Source organism: Platalea leucorodia (genome assembly GCF_965183815.1).
Source record: "Platalea leucorodia genome assembly, chromosome: 2".
NCBI lineage: Eukaryota > Metazoa > Chordata > Aves > Pelecaniformes > Threskiornithidae > Platalea > Platalea leucorodia.
Genome location: NC_138824.1, coordinates 106,332,483 through 106,353,564, shown reverse-complemented (window position 1 = coordinate 106,353,564; position 21,082 = coordinate 106,332,483). Strand labels below are relative to the sequence as shown.

At 39.4% G+C, this 21,082-nt stretch overlaps 1 protein-coding gene across 2 annotated transcripts in view; it reads left to right on the top strand.

The window, feature by feature from the left end:
* Window positions 1-14,448: 14,448 nt before the first annotated feature.
* Window positions 14,449-21,082, top strand: part of NCAM2 (neural cell adhesion molecule 2) — a gene marked incomplete at both ends in the record, with an annotated part of 315,199 nt that continues 308,565 nt past the window's right edge. For both annotated transcript variants that reach the window (XM_082333672.1, XM_082333671.1), the window contains one exon: window positions 14,449-14,500. In XM_082333672.1, coding sequence (XP_082189798.1) covers window positions 14,449-14,500 — 52 coding nt within the window. The remainder of the gene's footprint in view (window positions 14,501-21,082) is intronic.

Below are 21,082 nucleotides of genomic sequence, written 5' to 3'. Positions count from 1 at the left end.
TGAATGGTGGGTATACTGCCCTTTTTGTTGCATAAAACAAGATGGAGGGTTCCAGTTCTTCTATAGGCCAATCAGAAGTTTTTTGGCCAATGTGTGTGTTATAAATTTTTTATAGGTGTAAGGCCTTTAATTAATATTTTTAATTGAAATAAACTTTTTATTTCATTTTTATATCTGTTTTAGCGAAACATCATTCATAAGTCAATTTTTTTGTAAAGCTAATTCAATATAAAACATTTGCTAATAGGTTATTTTTCCCTCCTTTAATTTGTTAGCTATAAAAATCTTTTTCCTCCTTTAATGAATTAAAAAATACCCTGGCTAAGACTTAGTTGCATTTTGAAGAAAATAACACTCTTTTTGTATAGTTGAAAAAAGTCATTTGCTGTAATAGTAGATCTTCGTATCATTGGAGAACTCATTCATAAAGGTACCAGCAACTGATCATAAAAAACCAAATCTATCTTTATGTGAGACACAAAGAAAATAATAGTTTTAGAACGAGAGCAAGAATCAGAAACTTACAGATGAAGACAGAAATCAAGTTTAAGACTTAAAATTATGGGAGAAGAATAAATAGAAACAGACTGATAATAATATACCATTACCTCAAATATGTCAAGTTTGATCCAGTTGAAGCTACTGTCAAAATAGCTTGATTTCTCAAGAATTCCCCTCTGTGAATATGAATGTGGATGTGAATGTAGTGAGGTCCTGCGAGCTTCTTTTTTCTTTGCTTTTCAGCAGATAGAGTGCCCAGTGTCCTTCTGGTACAGTATATGAAATCAGAAACAGACTATAACAGACTATCTGACCTTATGATATTTGAAATTCGGGAGACTGATCTGTACTTTAGCCTTTCTTATGGCAGTCAAAGGGACAGAAGGTTGCAATTTCTTCTTTGACCAGAACTCTGGAGTGCTTGGTCATTCTGTTTCAGACTATTGCTCCCCCAGATACCAAGTAATCAGCCTTACTTAACATAATGCTGTTTGGTTTAGATCTGACTATTTTATCATTAAGCATACCTTTCACTTTTCATAGATCAATTTACAGCCGCAGATACTTTCAGACAAGAGAAGGTATATTGTCCTTCCATTGCTTAACATATACATTATAGAATGATAGAATTATAGAATTGTTTAGGTTGGAAAAGACCTTTAAGATCATCAAGTCCAACCGTTAACCTAGCACTGCCAAGTCCACCACTAAACCATGTCCCTAAGCCCCACATCTACATGTCTTTGAAATACCTCCAGGGATGGGGACTCAACCACTTCCCTGGGCAGCCTGGTTCAATGCCTGACTACTCTCTCAGTGAAGAAGTTTTTCGTAATATCCAACCTAAACCTCCCCTGGTGCAGCTTGAGGCCGTTTCCTCTTGCCCTATTGCTTGTTACTCGGGAGAAGAGACCAACCCCCACCTCGCTACAACCTCCTTTCAGGCAGTTGTAGAGAGCAGTAAGGTCTCCCCTGAGCCTCCTCTTCTCCAGACTAAACAACCCCAGCTCCCTCACTTGCTCCTCATAAGACTTGTGCTCTAGGCCCTTCACCAGCTTTGTTGCCCTTCTTTGGACATGCTCCAGCACCTCAATGTCCTTCTTGTAGTGAGGGACCCAAAACTGAGCACAGTATTTGAGGTGCGGCCTCACCGGTGCCAAGTACAAGTGGACAATCACTTCCCTAGTCCTGCTGGCCACACTATTTCTGATACAATGATGGAAGGCAGTGTAAATCATACCATGACACCATTTATATTTGGTAGAATAGGACATATGTAAATTCAGAATGAATAAAGAAAATACTTTCGTATACAACTTTGTTAAATGCGTTGCCATAAAGCTTTGCTGAAGATGGAAACTTAAAGAGATTTTTAAAATTAATGAATCTTTCATGTGAACAAGAATATCTGCAATTATCAGCTATTGCTTTTGGAAAGTATTAGACTTATACCAGACTATCTACTGCTGGTTAGGAGGTTTTCTGAGCCATCCTTTGAGTTGGCCACTGATGCATAAATAACAGAGAACTAAACGGATGAATTTTCTGTTCTACTGTGGCAATTCCAATGTTCCTACATCAAAGAGTGTTTTTAGATGTTTCTAAATTCACTGCGGTTTAATTTTTTTTTTTTTTAAAAAAACAAAAACTTAAAAAATGCTTTTCACCTACTGCAGAGCACAGGAGCTGTCACTGATTCTCTACTTAATAGACCACAACTCCATTAAACACCTATCTTGTATTTGCTACTCAGGAGAATGGCAGTCCTTCTGTAGCCTTCATAAAGCCCTGAGTAATCAAACTTAATTTTAAAATTATCCCTTTTTAAGTAGAAAAGGAAAGGCTACATGACCTTCAGAGGTCCTTTGCAACCTAATTGGTTTTTTTTGCTTCCATGATTTGCAACTGTATTCCAAGCAAATCATGACTCTGTTGTCCAAGCTAGAAACGATCAAAAATACACAAAGTGGAACTCTGTATTCCAGGAATAAAACTCGTAAAAAGGCTGACAAGAATTAGAATCAAATGCAAAATCCATTTCCTTTTTTAGGTCTTCAAGGGTACCTCCTTCCTACATGTGAATGCACATCAGCACATACATCTGTTAGTCTTCAAGGGGAAGTGTATCTCTTCCCAGTTGAGGGTTTTCAAACACTAACATAGTAAGTACTTATATTCAGTCATTTAAGAGTCATTTGCCTCTCAGCATATAACTAGTAGTACACGCAGGGAAGCCAAATACTTGCTTTGCTTGAATTGTAGACTCTTAAGTGAAAATATTGCAGCTGTTCTGAACATATATGAAAACTTAATTTTCCAGAGGCCCTGACTCTCTATTTACTTTCATATTTTTGTGAAAATACTCTGTTTTCTAGATTAGTATTTTCTCTCTTGTTGAATGCTGGATTAGAATGGAAAAATCATGGAATGGAGTGTTTAAGAAGTTCTATCATTTTGGTATTTAAAGTGGTATAGCTATAAAAATATAGATGTACAACTTTGCATTTAAACTGGTTAGATAAAGTGTTTTCAACACTAAAGTAAAAAAAAAAAAAAAGTATCCACTTGGCTTTCTGCCCTTCCCACCCCCTTTTTTTTCTTTTTTTTTTTTTTTAAATGAAAAAATGTATAGATGAGAAGAAAACAAATACGTTACCAGTACCCAGCCACAAAGGGGTACATTGTTTTACATAGGAGTCTCAGTAATACATTATTGTAAACCTTCTGAGTCTTAAAGCCAAAGCAAAAGCAAAATCTCCAACATTTTCCCTCTCTTTTCCTTCAGTAGGCTTCTAAGGATTGAGAAGCCCTCAGAGAATGACTGATCTGTTGACTTTTGTGGAAAGGGTTATCTATGAAAAGGCACTCTCTCAGCTCTGCAAATCTTATTCACTGTGAACAGAAAAAAAGTCTGAAATCACATTGGACACCACAGGAGGTTTTTCTGGATCACAGAATGAAAAATCCAGACCCGTATTTCCAAATCACATTTAGACCACAATTAAAACACCAAAATAATTCCGTCAAGCTGACTCCCAAGTAGAAGCGCTGCAAGCAAGGGCAATAAAATAATCAGGAAAGGTTCAGTGCCATTGTACAATATATTACTGGCTGTCAGGTTTGTGATTTTTGAGACAGTTTAAATAAACGATGTGAGAAATAGAAAGTTTGGCTTCAAGTCATATGTACTGTTAATGAGATTTTGGCAAATATAGTTGCAATATTTATTAAAATATTTTGACAAATGTTAATATTGTGGCCAATTAAGATTTCTAGGATTTTTGTTGTGTTTTCTTATACTACAGATCTACCCGAACATGTGAACTAGAGCTGTACCGTGCATCACCATGCCATCTGCTATACATGTTAGTTCAGTGAGCTGCCTGTCTGTTCTTGCTAGGGAGAGTAAGCACGTACTTCTTGCATCCTCAGGCCATCAGAAAGTTTTTTAAAAGTGCATACTCCAGTTCAATAGCCATGTTAGCACTGTGGATGATAACTTGGGGCAGAAAAATATTTTGAGTACCCAGCTAATGTGAAAGTCTGTCCAAAACATGATCTGCAGAAGTATAAAAATAAAGAGCAAACATGGACTGCAACCACAAATAGCAGGCAAATTATATTTTTACGGGTATCAAAGGATGTTAAGGCAACAAAATTATAATAGGGACTATTAAAGGAAAATACCATGAGAACAATTAACAACTCATCTAAAGAGCTTTAAAAAAAGAAGTAAAAGAGAAAATGGAAGACTAATGCATAGAAATAATGAAAATGGACTGAGACAAGGACATCAAGGGCCAAAACTAAGTGTATCTATTAGCCCTTATCAAAGAATCACCTTGAAAAGAGTTTTATTGTTCAGTAGCATATATAAGACAGGATAAGGCTGATTGCCCTCCTCCTAAATATGGGCTGAAACATTCCTTCGGTTAGAGCTGTCTCATGAGCGCAAACAAAAAATATTGTATAGCAGTTCTGATGTCTCATAATTTTCCATAATTCCAAAATTAGTTTACTACTGGAGCTACAGACAGCCTGAGCTGTTAAGGGTAATTGTTTTTTTAAGTGACATTCCTAACACATAGTGTGATTGGCCTGAATCAAACAGTCATTCCTTCTTCTTTACTAGTTCTTTCTTTTTAATAATTGCCAGTTTTCCTGGAGCTTATTAATAATTACTATTATTATTTAAAGTCAACACGCTTATAAAATGCAATTTGAGTTCACAGTGATCATTATTTACGACTGCTTGGAATTTCACAACAAGGATGCTATTAAGAAGAAAAAAGGGAAGAAAGACTTTCATGTTTCTTGTGCTTAAACGTTTTCAAGTGGAGATTTAGTTGGCAATTAACGTAAGTGAAAAACCATGAACACCTCTTAACACCCTCTATGGTTGCTATCTGTGGCATCATAGAAGTCACTCAATAGGAGGAAGGGTTCCCGAGGCAACCAAGATGCTAAGAAAAAGGAAAATACTACAGAAAGATTTAAAGAATTCTTTCTCTTGCAGCTTGGGAATCATATGACAGTCAGAGAATCACAGAAGGGCTGTGGCAGGAAGACACCTCTTGAGATCCTTTAGTCCAGCACCCCTGATCAAGTAGGGTCAACCAAAGCAGGTTGACCAGGACTGTGTCCAGTCAGGTTTTGAGTATCTCCAAGGACAGAGACTCAACAATCTCTCTAGGAAACCATCCTCAAAGTAAGAGATTTATCTTGATTTTAAATGGTGTTTCCTGTATTTCAGTTTGTGCCCATTGTCTCTTGCTCTGTCACTGGACACCACTGAGAAGAGTCCAGCTCCACCTTCTTTCCTGTTCTCCACCATGTATTTTTACACACTGATAAAATCCCCCCAAACTTTCTCTGTTCCAGGCTGAATACTCCCACCTCTCTCAGCATCCCCTATTAGATGCTTCAAGTCCTTAATCATCCTCATGGGCCTGCGTTGGACTTGGTCCAGTACATCTCTGTCTCTCTTGTACTGGGGAACGCAGCACTGGACCCAGCAATCCAGGGCTGAGCAGAGGGAAGGATCACCTCCCTCGATCTTCTGGAAACGCTCTACATGATGTAGCCCAGGAAGTTGCTAGTCGTCTTTGCTGTCAGGGCTCATTGCTGGCTCCTGGTCAGCTTGGTGTCCACCAGGGCCCCCAGGGCCTTCTGTGCCAAGTTGTCTTCTTCACCTCTGCTATAAATTTCTAATTCCTTTATTCTGCAAAGGAAACTATGATAAAAACTTTGTGTATGATCCTTTATGATCTTTTCTACCAACACAGATAGTCCCAAGTCAAAAAATAATTTTTACTTCAATAAGTACCCTGGGTCCAAATCAGACAATGCCACAAAGGTACTACTCTTTATTTCCCCTTCAATGGGTCTTGATCCCCTATATTTCTGCGAATAGAGGGAACAATCCAGTCTTAAAACAGTTTTGAATTCTTTCTACAGGTTTTGGTTATGTTCTGCTGAGTTGATAAATTAAACAAACAGAAAATCCTCAAGAAAAATATTTTAAAAAATAATTTTTATTAATCCCTTATATAATATTTTCCCCTTTCTAACTCTCCTTCTGACAAATATTGATCCTTCCCAACCCTCCACCCTTTCTTTTTCCTATGAAGAACAAGTCAGCACAGCAATATATACAGTACACTGATTTCTCTTGTTTGTCAAAAACATAACTGATGATTTCATCAGTGTTATTGGCACAGTTGTTGCAAGAAAGGATTTCTTAGCTTGTTTTCCCTGACAATCTCGCTTCTTCTGCACTAATGTAAGTATTCTGTAGTATCATGCTTTATCTGTGGCAACTGTGAGATTTTAAAATGCTCTTTTTATTTTCAAATAACGTATCTAGAACTCAGAAGCTTCTACCTATGAAGTAGTAAGTGGAGTTTCTTATAACTTTTAAAATATTGTTAGATGTTGGGTCTAAATTATAGCAGAAATTGCCAGAAGGATGACCTGACCTTAATTCTGAGTACTGATCTCATTTACTGTGCTTCCAGCTGTTCTGGGGCATAAATAAACTATCGCTGTTGAATAGTCCAAGTTTAAAGAGCTTGAATATATGCAAAGACATCATGTGTACCTGAAAACAGGAATTGAAACACCTGGAAACTAGATCTTTGTGGACCTCATTTTACAAGTATTTCAGTAGAAAGAGATCTTTATGCTTTCACAGGGCCAGTCAGGCTCCAAGAAGGTTGAGGTCTGCTCACATAAAACAGTCAGGAAAATTTAGGCCTTCATATATTTTAAAGTTTATTTCCCAGCTAGATTTTTTCAAGTTTTCAGCTTGTTACAAATAGATCTATGGAACAGGTTTCCCTGTTTGATAAAATTCCCAAATACAACCCCTCCCAAACCAACATATTAAATTAATTATTCATGTAATTTCAAAAATGCATTCAAATTTTAACTCTGTTAAAGTTGGAGTAAAAATTCTGTTTCAAAGTTTATTTTTCACTCCCTGTTATTTATTTGTAACTCCATCTACACAGAAGAAATTAATCACAAAATGGCATAAGCAAGTGCATTGTAAAACCAACCATTATTATTTTAGATATGTTTCATTTCAGTATGATTCTCACCAACTTATTTATGTATCATTGGTTGTTTGCTTCGCTATTTTAAATTATATATCTTTCCAAGTGCGTTTTTCCTTGCCCAGAGAATTTTTAGTGCCCTACAAGATGTACTGCTCCATAACTATTGTTCTTTATATACCACACTCTGTTAATGTGGGTAAAAAAAAAAAAAAAAAAAAAAAATCTTGAATGGATGAAAAAAACCTCTGGAAAAATACGTATCTTGAAAGCAAAATCCTATTTTATGTGTCTATGTACTTTACATAACATAGATTTGCTTAACAATACAAGATTTTTCCTCCCTTTTCGAGAAAAACGTCATAACGCCCTGATATTTGCCAGTTCAAATGGCTATTTATTAGAAAGCATTCATTATTTATATTCAAAATCTGAACAAGAAAGCAATGAAAAAGGAGTTGTCTGTTCTACTTAAGGATCTTGGAAATTTATCTAAAATTTTTCCATAAAGACCATTTTTCTTTTTTTTAAATTATGGAAGATATATGTGGTATTGCAATCTGGCTTTGAAGTGAGTTGAAAGGTGACCGAGGCAGTTGCTGTCGAAAAACCACTATCTCTGGGTGTAAAAATGATTCACTATAAATCAGGAGTTCATTCTCAGCTGTAATACTGTGCTTAATTCCTTACCTTACTAAGAGTTATAACAGACATTGACGGATAATGAAAAACATATTAGAAAGACAGGAAGAAAAGCAGGTGAGATAATGAATAAATTGGGATCACCCCATTTAGAAAAGGTATAGAAGATGTTTATTCTTATAATACAGCATCTAGAGAAACAAAACTGAGCGCTTTTATCTTTCAAAACTCATCAAATTTAAAACTGGTGAAAGAAAATGTTGTGTAACAGATACAGCTAACCTTTGAAACTGCTTGCTGTATCAAGATGATAGATGTCAAGAGCTCAGAATATCTCAGTAAAGGAGCAGATGTCTCCTCATGAATAACAACTTCTGAAGTTGTGGGTCTGAAATTAAATTAAAAGATAAGTGTTGGTGTAAACTATGGGTTTTAGATCACATGCCTTTATAACAGTCTGGAGTTAAAATCAATATTCTTTTGAATTTTCCATCATTGTTCAGTGGACAACCTCTTTCTGAATTCACAGCTGAACACTTTCATCATGACCTTTCCTCCATGTTGAGAACTGGACATGTGGACACAGTTTTTTTATTATTTGGAGAAATCAATATACTCAAAATTATATGTGTTCCCTTTCCTCCATCTTATTTATGTATCCGTAAACTTTCTAATTTTCACTTTATGTCTAGTTTTACATTTGGTGGATAACTTTTCTTTCCTTGGTCTGGGGTTTTATATGGTTTTAGTCTTTGCTGTTAATGAAAGTATGGATGGCTGAATAAGTGTGATTTACATTTTATTCTGAATGTCTCTGGAATTCATTGTGATTCAAAGCACTTCAGGGAACAAGTTTCACAATCGTGAAACAGCACACACACGACCACTTTTATGTTTTGCACACACAACTACTTTAAAAACAACTGCTTTTCAAATTCTCACCATGTAGCAACCATTCTTTGCTATTCCACATGCTGAAATAACTTCTGCACATCTTGGCTAAGGCCAGCAAATCTTATTGTCTCTTCTTCAGTGCTGCAGTAAAAAAATATTCTTGAAGGTCCCTTCAATTAACTGATATTGCACTAAACCAGATATTAGTACTTGCATGATCTGGTAATACAGTTCATGGAGGAATAATGTTTATCTAAGAGCTGGTAACAAATGGCTGGTGGGACTTCAGTAACCAAAAGCAGGTGTTTACACCTGTCAGGCATGAAGGTGACAGTTCCAATGAACTAAGGAAATGTAGTGATTTATGAAACATTGTTTGGTAGCATCCACAATATTCCCAGATATTAAAAAAAAAGAAAAAGGAATCTTTGCTCTGGAAATTGTTTGAAATAAAACACTGGTAACTAATAGGAAAGAAGGGTGCTAGCAGGAAAAGAAGTTGTGTGAGGGTGTTCATAACCAGCCCATAAAAGAGATAAAGTACACAACTGCCATGTTGCTGAATATATAGGCAGTTATATTTGAGCCAGCTGGAGCAGCTTAGCATTGGCAGTTTCATTCTCAGGTAAAATAAACAATGTGTCCATAATCCTACCCAAATATCTGAAGCTGATAGTGATGGGACAGTAACTGTTGAGAGTTCATGTTTTTTGAGTAACTGATCTGAGAAAAGGAATAGAGTCACACGTCTAGAAATGCGGTAACCTGGAAGATATGAAAATCTGTCTCTAGAATTCAAACGAGTTACCTTGTCTCACCCCTCAAATGCTACTTTTGCTGCACTAGACACAGAAGCGTACAATGCTTCCTTCAGACATATAAATTCAGCCTATTGATTTCTTTTGTCAGCACAACGTTTTATATTGTAATCAAATTAGCACACTGTACTTCAAGCAACCTTGCTATCTTCAAAAACTAAGCAATTGTCTTTACCTGGACAAAATAATTTTACGCATGCCCTTGTCATTATTCAGTTCCAGAAACGATACAGGAAATTATCCTCCCTACACAAAATCCATGAGTCTCTTCTTAGTATCTGAATAATTTCAAGATCGTTTTAAGTTCCTCTAACAGGAAGGAGAGTTCTTTATTTAAAGCGACTTGAAACAGAGTGGAAACAATGTTTTTGACTCTTTCTCGTAAAATGTTAATCCAAAATGATAGTAATTTTAGATCTTTATGAAAGTCTCTATAAGATGTTAAGAACTTGAAACATAATAGTGGTGCAAACATTTATGAAACTCTTTTGTTTATTGTGCATCATTTCCTCACCACAATAATGCTGTTGTTCACTGTTGTATAATTTATCTTAGTGCCACTTTAATTGTGTTTTCAGTGTTCATAGGAAAGCATCCTATTTGGGATAATTACTCACTTTGGAGATGATCAGCAATTTGGTTCATGAGCACCTCTGAAAATTACCCTGTCTGCAGAAGGCATTTTCCTGCAAGTGTGAGACACTGGGTTTGCAAGAAGGGGTATTTTCTCTTTTCCCTTTTCCTCTTCTCTCTCATTTCCTGTCCCCAAAACATTTGATAATTGCTCTAGGACATGCCGATTTCCTTACAGCTCTTCACCAGCTATATCTAGACATACGATTTCTCTGTGCTTTCTTTGTAACTCTGACATTATCATAAGTTCCCCTAAAATTCTCAGCTAATTTTAAGGTGCTTCCTTAACATTTCAGTTTACGTAAGACAAGTAAGCAAATCCAGCTGGATCTCTTGGCAACTTGGCTGTCCACAGGGAAACACGTATTTCAGTACAAATATCCATTATGAAATCATCACCAAGATTTAAGTTTTTGTATTTAATTACATTTGCATTGAACATGCAATCATCAATCAATTTAAAAATAAAGTAATCCTTGCAAAAATACCATGGAGATGTTTCTTGACAAGCAAGTTCAGTCACAGCAAGTTTACAGATCCTCAGTTCTTGCAAACTGACTTAAGCGCAGTGATGATAGCTTAAAACAGTTGTTGCCAGAGCCTAATTTCGCCACTTTTATTCATACCAGCTGATAGGCTACTGTATAAACAATCCTACTGAGCGAAACAAGTAAGTAACACGGGGGAAAATTAATTCTTGCTGTCTTTTTGCTAACTTCACAGGTAGTAAAACTTTTTAGGAGAAAAGCTGCATATGACAGCACATTGTGAAAGCTGGAGGCTATTGTGTGACAGATAAAAGGCAGAGAACTTAGAGATATATCCACTTAGATTCTGAGTATGGTGTTCTGAAAGATCTAAGGTATTAATCAAACATGTATGTAATATTAGCTAATATTTTCCCTTCTTTTCCCCTAAGATTTTTCTGGCAAGTCTTTTCAGTCACTGGAGTTGTATCTGAATTGCTTCGAAATCCTATCAAAGTTCATTTCCCCACTTTTGGAATAGCTGCTCAGACAGAACGATTACTGTATTTCTTGATGTTCCACCTCTTGGCCATTCACATGCGATAATACTCACTGTGGTTTATTTCTGGTCTTATTTTTAAAACTTATGTAGCATGAAAATATGTTTGTTTTCTGCCAGCATGTTTGTTATGTATGTGGTATTACCCAGAAATCATGTTTTCTAATTCCCCAGTCTAAGTACAGCCATTAAACTCCATGTCAGGCTTCCCCCCAGTAAACAGTGCACTCTTTAAAGACAAATGCAAGAATGGCAAATAGTACAGGTGTGTTGTTATTGATACCGATTAGTGCCTTACAGCACTTTGAAATGCTCGTTTTTTGGTTCATTTAATGTATGGTCACAAACCCCAGGAGTCATGCAGATATGGATGGCAGAAAAGCTGAGCACTTTTTCTGCATCTTTCTGATCTCTGCGTGACCTCAGTGTGATATGCTGTTGTGGTTCACTATGATACATTTTTTTACAGATCTTTCTTCTGTTAAAAAATGAGTTGTTCCATAAGCAGCAGAAACAATGAAGCCCTGCATACTTATGTACTTTGTCCCCTCCTCTCCTCTCCATACCTACACTGCATGGTGTCAGGATCTGTACATATACCTTTTTGGTGCTATATGTGACTGAGTACGTGGAGCTACGTGTCTACTGATGGATGAACCAGCTGCTGCCTCTTCCTTCAGTGAGGTCTCTCTCTTTTAGAGTAATACGACAAGAATGTGATTATCTTTGAGATTTATATCCATCTTTTGTTGTCGTTACTCCATTGCTTCAGAGAGGCGAAGAGCACATTTCCCTTTTCCTTGAGAAGCTGGACTAAAACCATATTTCTCCAAATCATGTAGCAAAATGGTGTGGATAGTCTACATGGGGGGCTCTATTCACTGCTGCAGACAAGCCGTGAAGCAGACTTCTCAGGACAAGGAATCCTGTTTGGAAGAAAAGCATCCTCATCCCATTTCCAAGGAACAAGAACTGGCCACTCAGCTCTGACACTGGTGAAATTCTCATCATATTTATGATTTTAAATAAGCAAACTTGGGACAGTAGTATTCTTTCTATTATGTTTAATTCTTGTGGGGCAAGAGGCTTCCTGCTTGCTTCTGTATTGTGTCTTGGTGGGGTGTCTGCTGTCCATGGATTTCAGTCCTTGCATCTATGCACCTGTGCAGATCAAGGTGCTTCTATACCACTTTTGGCCCTTAATTAAAGCAGACTATAACAGATGTTAAGGTGTGCGTACAAGTTATTTGGTTTTATTTATTAATACTGTTTTTATTTTCTCTATTCCACTTTTGATGGATGGTAATGCTCCAAACATGTTAAAACCAAAGATAAATTTCACAAATTTGGCATCTTATCCACTTCACAGTGAGGGTTTCTGGCTTTTTGACCAGAAAGATTCATATTTCTTTTCCTTTTAGGGTTTTTATCTAATATTTGTTTTCATCATCTTTCCATATTAATCTATGAATGATGTCTATTTCTGTAGATGGGTACTGGGGCAGATGGAACTTTCTTACCTGGGAAAACTTCTTCGCCAGAATACTTCCTTTTGTCGAGCCTTCCTGAACCTGCACTAAGGGCCCCAGCCAAAAGTTTCTGCAATTAGGCATCTCTCCCGAGATTCGGGAGCAGAATGGCTCCTAAATATAAACCCAGTTCTCACCTAAAAGGCTTTGCTGATGCTGCCATATTATGGATTTCCAAAACTGTACGAGGAATTACAGTTCCATTCCACTTAAATACACATGAAAATGAATCTGTTCGTTTTATACTAGGTTACAAAAATTTTAGTTTCAAGAGCAGGGCCATGTGGTGTGCAGTTGAGCAATAAAGTTCAGATTTATGTGGCGTAGATTAACCAACGGCGCAATGGCACTTGCTCTCCCTTCTACCAGCATTTTCTGTACACGTTCCCACGTGTCCTAAAACATCATCTTCTTCGGAAAGGCTTGCACTTTTATCACCTATCTTGTTGATACCAGCAAGATCTGACTACACAATTTCTTCCTCCTGTATTTCATAATTTTGTAGGACTACTGTGCAGCAGGAGTCAAGCTGAAGATACTGGTCGTGTCATTTGTGTTAGTTTTCTGCAAAGGGACTTCTTGCCTCCCTCCTCCTCCTCAAAACCCAAATGCCCTTGAAAAGGGCAAAAAAGGGGTTGGGAAAATTATTAAAGATGTGTTAATTTGGATTAATCTTTTATTAACTACTACCACTACTGCTTCACATTAATATAAATCCACTTCTGTCTCCTTCCATGTATCATACAGGTGGTAAGGTGACAAATTTATAGAAGCTGCTTTGGAGACCATAGCTCAATTAACACACACACACACACACACAAATTACCTCTTCAAGGTCAAGCTGGACAATTTAGGGCAGGTTTTCTTCCTTACAAAGCAACATCCTCAGTGAGACAGCACTGAGGCATCAAAAAGGCAAGCAATTTATTTTTTTATCGGTTTTATTTCACGCAGTTGTAAATAGCAGAGGTATTTTTCCCTTCTGTGCTAATAACAAAAGTCAAAACAAGTGAATTCCTAGACAGCTCACTGAATAGGTGCAAACCCAACGTGATTAGTTGAGGACGCGCCCGCACGCGCGGCTGACAGCGGTGCCGCTTCCCGCCCCCGCTGCCGCGCGTTACCGCGCGCGGAAGGCGCGGGGGAATCGCCGGGACCCGCGCAGCCCTCGCGCCGCCCCCGCGCCGCTTCGCCCAGAGGCGCCCGGCGGCAGCTGGCGGCACGCGCCCGCCGCCCTCTAACGGAAGCCTCGCGGGCAGCCGTTGAGGGCGACGCCGCCGCGAGCCAGGCCGCTGCCGGGGGTCGGGGGGGGCCAGAGCCGCGCCAGCCCCCTTCACGTGCCCCCCTGGCGCGCGCAGCCGAAGCGCCCCTCTCGGCTCTCCCTGCCCAGGGAACTGGGGCTTCCCGGCAGGCTTCTCCGTCAAGCCGCCGCCTCTCCCTTCAGGCTGCCTCCCCTCAGGCGACGGCGGGGGAAGCAGGCTCCGAGGGGCCGCGGCGGAGAAGCGGGAGAGTTGCATCACCCCCCCCGGGGGGGGGCTGCCGGCGGGCGGGGAGGGAGGGAGGGAAGGAGGCTTCGAGCCGGCGGCCGCCTCTCAGAGCGGCGGAAGAATCTCCCAGCTCGTCGGTAGTGCGGCCGTGCGTGTGGAGCGGAGGGATCCGCGCGGCCCGCCGTGTTCCCGCCTCCTGCGCGGCGGCCGCTGCCTCCCCGATATAGTGCGGCACGGGGAGGCGCTGGCAGGCACTCGGCGAGCGGCGCTCCGCGGGTGCGGGGCTGCGCGGGCGGCGGCGGGGCTTGCCGGGGCTGAGCACCTCCAACTTGGAACTGTCCACCAGCGCGAGCTCCTGAACATGAGCCTCCTGCCTCTCTACCTGCTCGGATTGCTCCTCAGTAGCGGGCAAGGTAGGAGCAGGGCTGCCTTTTTTTTTTAATTATTATTCTTACCTGTACTATCTGCTTGCTCAGATTAACATATAACTGGAAAAGAAATAGAGAAAAAAATAAAGTAATGTATCACCCTGGAACCAAATTAAAAAGGACCTAAAACTTGCTTCATCTCCCCCCCCCCCCCCCCGCCTTTTTTTTTTTTTTTTAAAGTCTTCGAGGCGGGTAGAGGGGTCATTTATAAAGAAAAGGAAACAGAGCTGGACGGTGCTAAGTACACTTAGCTGCTTTGCGTGGGGTTTCGCCTTTTTTTTGGGCAATACATGTGGCAGGGAAATCAAGCGATTAAAAAAAAATATATATATCTGCTAGGGATCGCGCTTTAAAATACGCTTCTGCTTGAGGGGAAGGCAACGTGGGCTTCATTTTTAGGACCAGAGAGAAGTGCTGTCGGTAGAGCCAGTGAGAAATCTGACCTGAAGTCTGCCTGTCCGGGTTTCTCCCCTTCCGAAGCCCGTTCCTCTCGCTCTGGGGGGGACACCGAGCCCCGCGCCCCGGGGGGTGGCGGCGGGGGGGCGCGGGCGTGTGCGCGGATGCGGAGACTTTTTGCGATGAAATAACGCCGCGGAGGCAGGTGTGTGCGGAGACGGGGCGTGCTGGGGCTGCGCCTCCGGGCGCCGTTCGCCTTTTGCATAGGTACGTGCGTATCCCTACAGCGCTCCGTAAAATACGGGCTTGGGGGCTGTGGTGCGGCGGGGGTTTTTTGGTTTGGGATTTTTACTTATTTATTTATTTATTTAGGATGTCACCTATGTGATTACTTGAGGATTTGTGCTACTTTAGGAGACGGGGAGGGGAAGGGCCGCCGGGAGCGTGTTCGTGCGCGGTGCGAGGCGGCGCGGGTGCCCCTCGGTGAGGGATAATTGCGGTGACTCGAAACTGTTGGGGCAAGTTTCTGGCGTTCATCTGGGGCCGAACCGGGCCGCTGCGCCGCCGGAGCCTCCTGCGGGATGCCCTCTGCGAGGCGCCTGAAAGCGCTGCATTGCCCGCACCTGAGGCGGCGGGCGGGGGCCCGCGCTCGGGGCCTTTTAAAGGAGGTTTTAAGGGAGGGGGAAAAAAAAAAAAAACTAATAAAAACCCGCTTAGGTGTCAGCGGAGTCGTGGGAGCGGTGGGGACCGGCTCTCGGCCCCTGGTGCCGCCGCCTTGCAGCAGGGGGCGGCAGAGCTCCATGGCGGCGGCCGTCGGTGCTCGGGCACTGCCCCGCGCCGGGACGGGGGCGGCTTCGCCTCCCCGCCGCCCCCCTCCGCCCCCGCTGCCGGCACCGAGGGGGCGCGGCGAGGGCGGGAGGGTGCAGGCACCCGCGGGCACCCGCGCTGGCGTTGAGTGTCTCACCCAGACGCTACGCGTTGTCTTGTCGGGGGTAGTGAAATCTGTTGCGCTTGAGAAAAGGTGTGTGGGGGTATTATGCCTTGGGGTATTAAGACTGCAGCTCTGAAGGTCTCCTTCAATACATTTATCACTAAACCTCATACAGACGTTTTGTCTCGGTGATAAGTAGCAAAGAGCCACCAGATGCTCTCAATTATTTAGAAATACGTCTGTGCTTTTGCCACCTCGGGATGAGCTCTGGAGATCTCCTGATCAGCAGCAATTCAGAAACAGTCCGGAGGCTTTTCAGCATAGGAAGCACTGGGGTGGCAAAGGAGGAGAATGGGGAAGCTTCCTTCAGGCTTTGCATTGATCTGCCTAGGTGTAACGTGTATAGAGGTGCGGTCTGTGGTTCCTCTTAACGCAGAAATGGTAGAAAGCTAGTTTGTGAAGTGTGATTACTGCAGCGTAGGAGGATTATATAGTTTTGGTATCTTATTATCACAATTGTCAGGAGATAAATAGTGGAGTGAAATTCTAGATGCTATGAGTTTTAAAAATTATAGGGCAATAGATATGAGGGGGAGATGGAAAAAAAGAGGAGGAAAGATGAATAAATCTAATATTGATAGTAAGCTGTTATTAGTCTCAATTTAAAAAAAAAAAAAGTGGGTTTTTGGTTTTGTTTTTAAAAAAATAAAGGGAGTTAATTGTATTGGCAGGGGGAAGAGTAAGAATTTTGAACTGGCTATAGAAATAGCAGGAACATGCAGCCTCAGTCCACAGCAGAGGGTAGTAAATGGGAGTGGGAAAACATCTGCATATGGAAAATATTCCTATTTATGTTGCTAGGGGAGGTGAAAATTCTACAGTGATTATTTTTTTTTTTTAATTTAATAAGCATCATCATGGTGAGGGATTTATTGTGCATTTTTTATTTTTTGACACCTCCTTGAAATAATCTTGGGAATTTCTTGAAGTGATTCAAATAATTTGAGAAGCTATTCCAAAAACTGTTGGGATTTATCTTCTTTTGGGAATGCCATGGTGGGGAACACTTCCATCATCACCTGAAGGCTGTGGAGTTTGTGAGGGTGGTTTTTTGTTTGTTTGTTTTTGAGGAAACCAGTGTTATCTGAGTATTAAATGATGATTATGACTTTTTTGATGTTAAAGTAGAGACAGAGAAGAGTGTGGATGGTTAAGAAAAAGCCAGTGACTAGATTTGGCTCATTTACTTTGGAAATATTGGAAGTTGTAGGTTGAGGATTTATATTTCTAAAAATATAGCTGCAATAGATTTTATGAAGAATGACTGATGATTTTTCTTTGAGAAGTGCTAGTGTTTAAGACTGGGGAGAGGGAACTGTGATGTATTTGTTCCATTTCAGAAAATCAGAGCAGTTAGAAAACAAGTAGCAGACAGCAACCCCCTCCCCCAGCCCCTTAAATTAAGAGTTTATGAATGTCATCATTATCTACCAGGGCCAAATATTCCCTCTTCTAATTTCATCACAAGGGAGGAGTTTAACTGGCAATGTTACTATGCTAAAACAAAAGGATTTTTTTTCCTCAACCTTTCAAAACTGTCCAGACAATTCATCCAGAGTGAATGGTCTAAATTTAATTAGCTTTGCTTTAATAAAAAACAAAACACACACCCCAAACAAACAAAAAATAGTCTACTCCACTCTGTAAATCTGCTTTTTAACATATGTAGCAATACAACACTCGAAGAGGAAGCTTCATTGGTTTTTACTAGTGTCTGGGGACACTGACTTAAAGTGGATGAAATGGACATCTTCTCAGATTGCAAAATCCTATTTCTTTTATTACTCCACATAATACACATTTCTTTAAGTTAGCAAGTTTTTGTTAAGTTGCAGTAGAAAATGTTTTGCTTGTAGAATTTAATCTATTTTGTGCTCATCCAGGAAATTCATAGGAGTGAGTGTTTGTTCAGTCATTGTCCTTTAAGTTTCCTTTTTTCCCTGCTTTGATACTGAGTTTGTTTTTATTTTTCCTGAAGAGTTTCTCTTTACAAGTGCTTATAAGGGACTGTTTGTTAATAAGGAACATCCCCCAAAAGAGATGCCAGCATGTGTGTCTAATTCACCACAGTGCAGTCATTTTATAGAATCCTGCTTCTTACTGCTTTTTGTGTAGGAAATCCATGAAATTTGGAATTTTTTAAATCAATGAGTTTGTCTACTGGATTAATTGGAACTAGTATTTTACTCCAATTGTATACTGGAATCCAAAACATAGCTGAGACTTCAGCTAACCATTGTTTTCTGCCACCAGTTGATTTATACAACTGCACTAAGATTAAAATACATCTACTACCTTCTCCTCTCCTTTTCACCCTTCAAAAAAGAAATTGCATTCAGACAAAAAGTAATGTTTGATTTGCTATTTTAGACTATGTACCTCCTCTTCAAGTGAAGATCAGAATCAAAATATCTGCCTGAAAATAAACCTTGACCGATGAGGTGTTCTAAAAGATTGACTTAAGAATGAATGGTTGAGAAATATGTAGAGAGTTTTGTTTCATGCGCTCTTATACAAAATTGAGTTAGAGATATTTTTATTGCTTGCAGTGGCTCTAAATCATGAAATGTATGAAAGATAAAGTCAGAGATAAAGCTTTAAAGTATTTTCTAAGAGGTTGAATAGCATCATTTTGACTTTGTCTTTTTCTCTTAAACCACAGTTCATGTATTTTTTAGGTAATTAAGTATTTTTATTTATGGGAATGTTATTGGAGTGTTATGACCAATTTGTGTATGATTTGCCTTTCATGGCCTTCTTTTTCAAGAAGTATTTTGAGAACAAATACTGTATTTGTTTTCCTTTTCATTGACCTTTTCTTAGAGCACCTTTCCCAAGTGATTCATGTTTACTTACTGATTTTCTTCCAATTTACTTCAGTAATACTCCAGTTACATTCAGTACATGCCGTGTGATTCCAGCACAATGGAGTCAAGGTAATACGACATTTTAGGAAACACGTGTTTTAACTACACTGTAAATTGTGGCTGTGAATTGAAAATTCATTATTGGAAGAGTAGGACATAGACTTCTCCAGATAAAGAATCTGGATAATAACTGGTATTCGTATCTTAAACAATTTATACCAACTAATCATGCCAGATGTTTTAGTTGCTTTTTTGTTTGTTTCTTTATTAGCACACACATTTGCTTTATAAAATAAGGGCAGTATATGTGATGAAGTGTGTTCTGAGGTTTCACAGGTAGTTTGAATTTTATTTTCAATGTCTCTTGAAATTCAGAAATGGGAGAGACGTGAGAGAAAACTTATGCATATCCTGATGTATTCAAATCTGAAGGCTCATTTGAGTCTATCAGACTAGCTCCAGGCCTATTGGTATCTAATATATCTTATCATCACTTTTTGTTTTGACCTAATCAATTAATCATGACCTAATTCTGACCTAGTAATTATGTCTTATCCCTTCCCTTTTCCCCGCCTTAGTGTATTTAAGCTTCAGTAACACAATTCTGCATTCTTTCACAAGATCTTTTTATTGCTTTTGTAGCTCAGTTTCTTTTAATACTGTGATTGTCTGGATTTGGATATTTTTAAAGGATATCAGGAAAATGAAAAAAGTCAATTAAAAATAGCAAGATACTCTTCAGATGTGTTGTGTTATGCTCTAACATCTTGAGTGGGGTATCTTCAAAAATAAAGGTACCAAGCTTCTTATTTTTGTTATATGGCTAAATTTTTGTATTAATTGTTGTCATTTGACTCATGACATCGTTAATTGGAGAAGACATTTTCTGTTTTGCTCTGCTGTATTTGGGCTAGGAATCTACCTCTTAATTTATTGAATTAAAAGAATAAAAGAGGAATAAAAAAAGAACATAAATAGGGAGAGTCATCTGGCTACAGCTATTTGTGGTGAGAGTTCATGATATTAAAATCTTCTTGTACTGGAAAAGAAATCCATTTAAAAGTTACTTAAAAATTATGTGGAAAGGAAACAAAGAATACAAGTACATACACAAGTCTACTTTTTAGAAAACCTTGTTTAACAAGACCCCTAAGCCTTTGAATAACCTGCATTTGAGTAGCTCCATGGAAGCACTGTTGGTTGCGCTAATCCAGAAGCTGTCGCCCTGAACAGGAGTCAGTTGCCTTTAGTGGGTTTTGGACCTGTGCAGTATGTGAAAGCATCTCTTGAAATGGCAGGAGGTAAACAGCTTTCATTTTTGAAACAGCATGAGATGGGACAATACTATCCATTTATGCTGCAGTTACCATTTAGGAAATTGTTTAACAGAAAATTTCTCTCTCTGCATCTGTGCATCAAAACCTAGACCATTAATGATATGGCATGGGAGTAGTGGCTTGAACTACAAATATAAAGAAAGATCTACTGCAGAATGAGATATTTATAATGTAGTTATTAAATATAAAGATGACTATGAGCATTGTGGCCAAACTCTACTGATTCTAGTCAGAGGAGAATTTCCATTGGCTTAAGTTTGTGTTTGCATGAGAAACAAACTGGTTCTTTAAAAGCTATTATTTTACTGTCTCAAGTAAGTTAATTTGGGAAGGAGGTAGACAGTGAAGTTTATCAACGAAAAATTCATTACATAGTTTCTGCCTGTTTAGGACACTACTACCATTTAAACAAACAAACAAACAAAAACAAACCCAAAACCCAAAAACCCCAAATACCTTCTGAAATGTTTTACCTGTTTTCTGCTCCTTTTAGAAAAGAAAAAAGCTGTTGTTTGATTTCATCTGTTCTTTAATATAATGCACAAGGGGCACTGCAAATAGGATGAAGAAATCAAGTCTTTTAAAAACCTGTTTGAACAAGTAATTTTGGTAAGCCTGGAGATCTACTAACCAAGGCTGTCATTTGCCACCAGTATCCATGATCTAAGTGTAATCTTATCTGAAATAGTCAGTTTGTGGATGGACAACATCCAGATAAACTTGGATGCCAACATTAAGTACTGTGGGGGTTTAGTCAGCTTCTTCATATCATTACTAAAATAAATTTCCTCTTATCCAAGTACTATGTAAGTTCCTTCAAGAACTAGCTGTCCATAAAAAGCATAAAACATCAGCATGTTAATTTATGTTTGTTTAAGATGTAGTGGCTCTTTTCCAGTGTCATGGTTTAACCCCAGCTAGCAACTGAGCACCACACATCTGCTCGCTTGCTCCCCCCTGGTGGGATGGGGGAGAG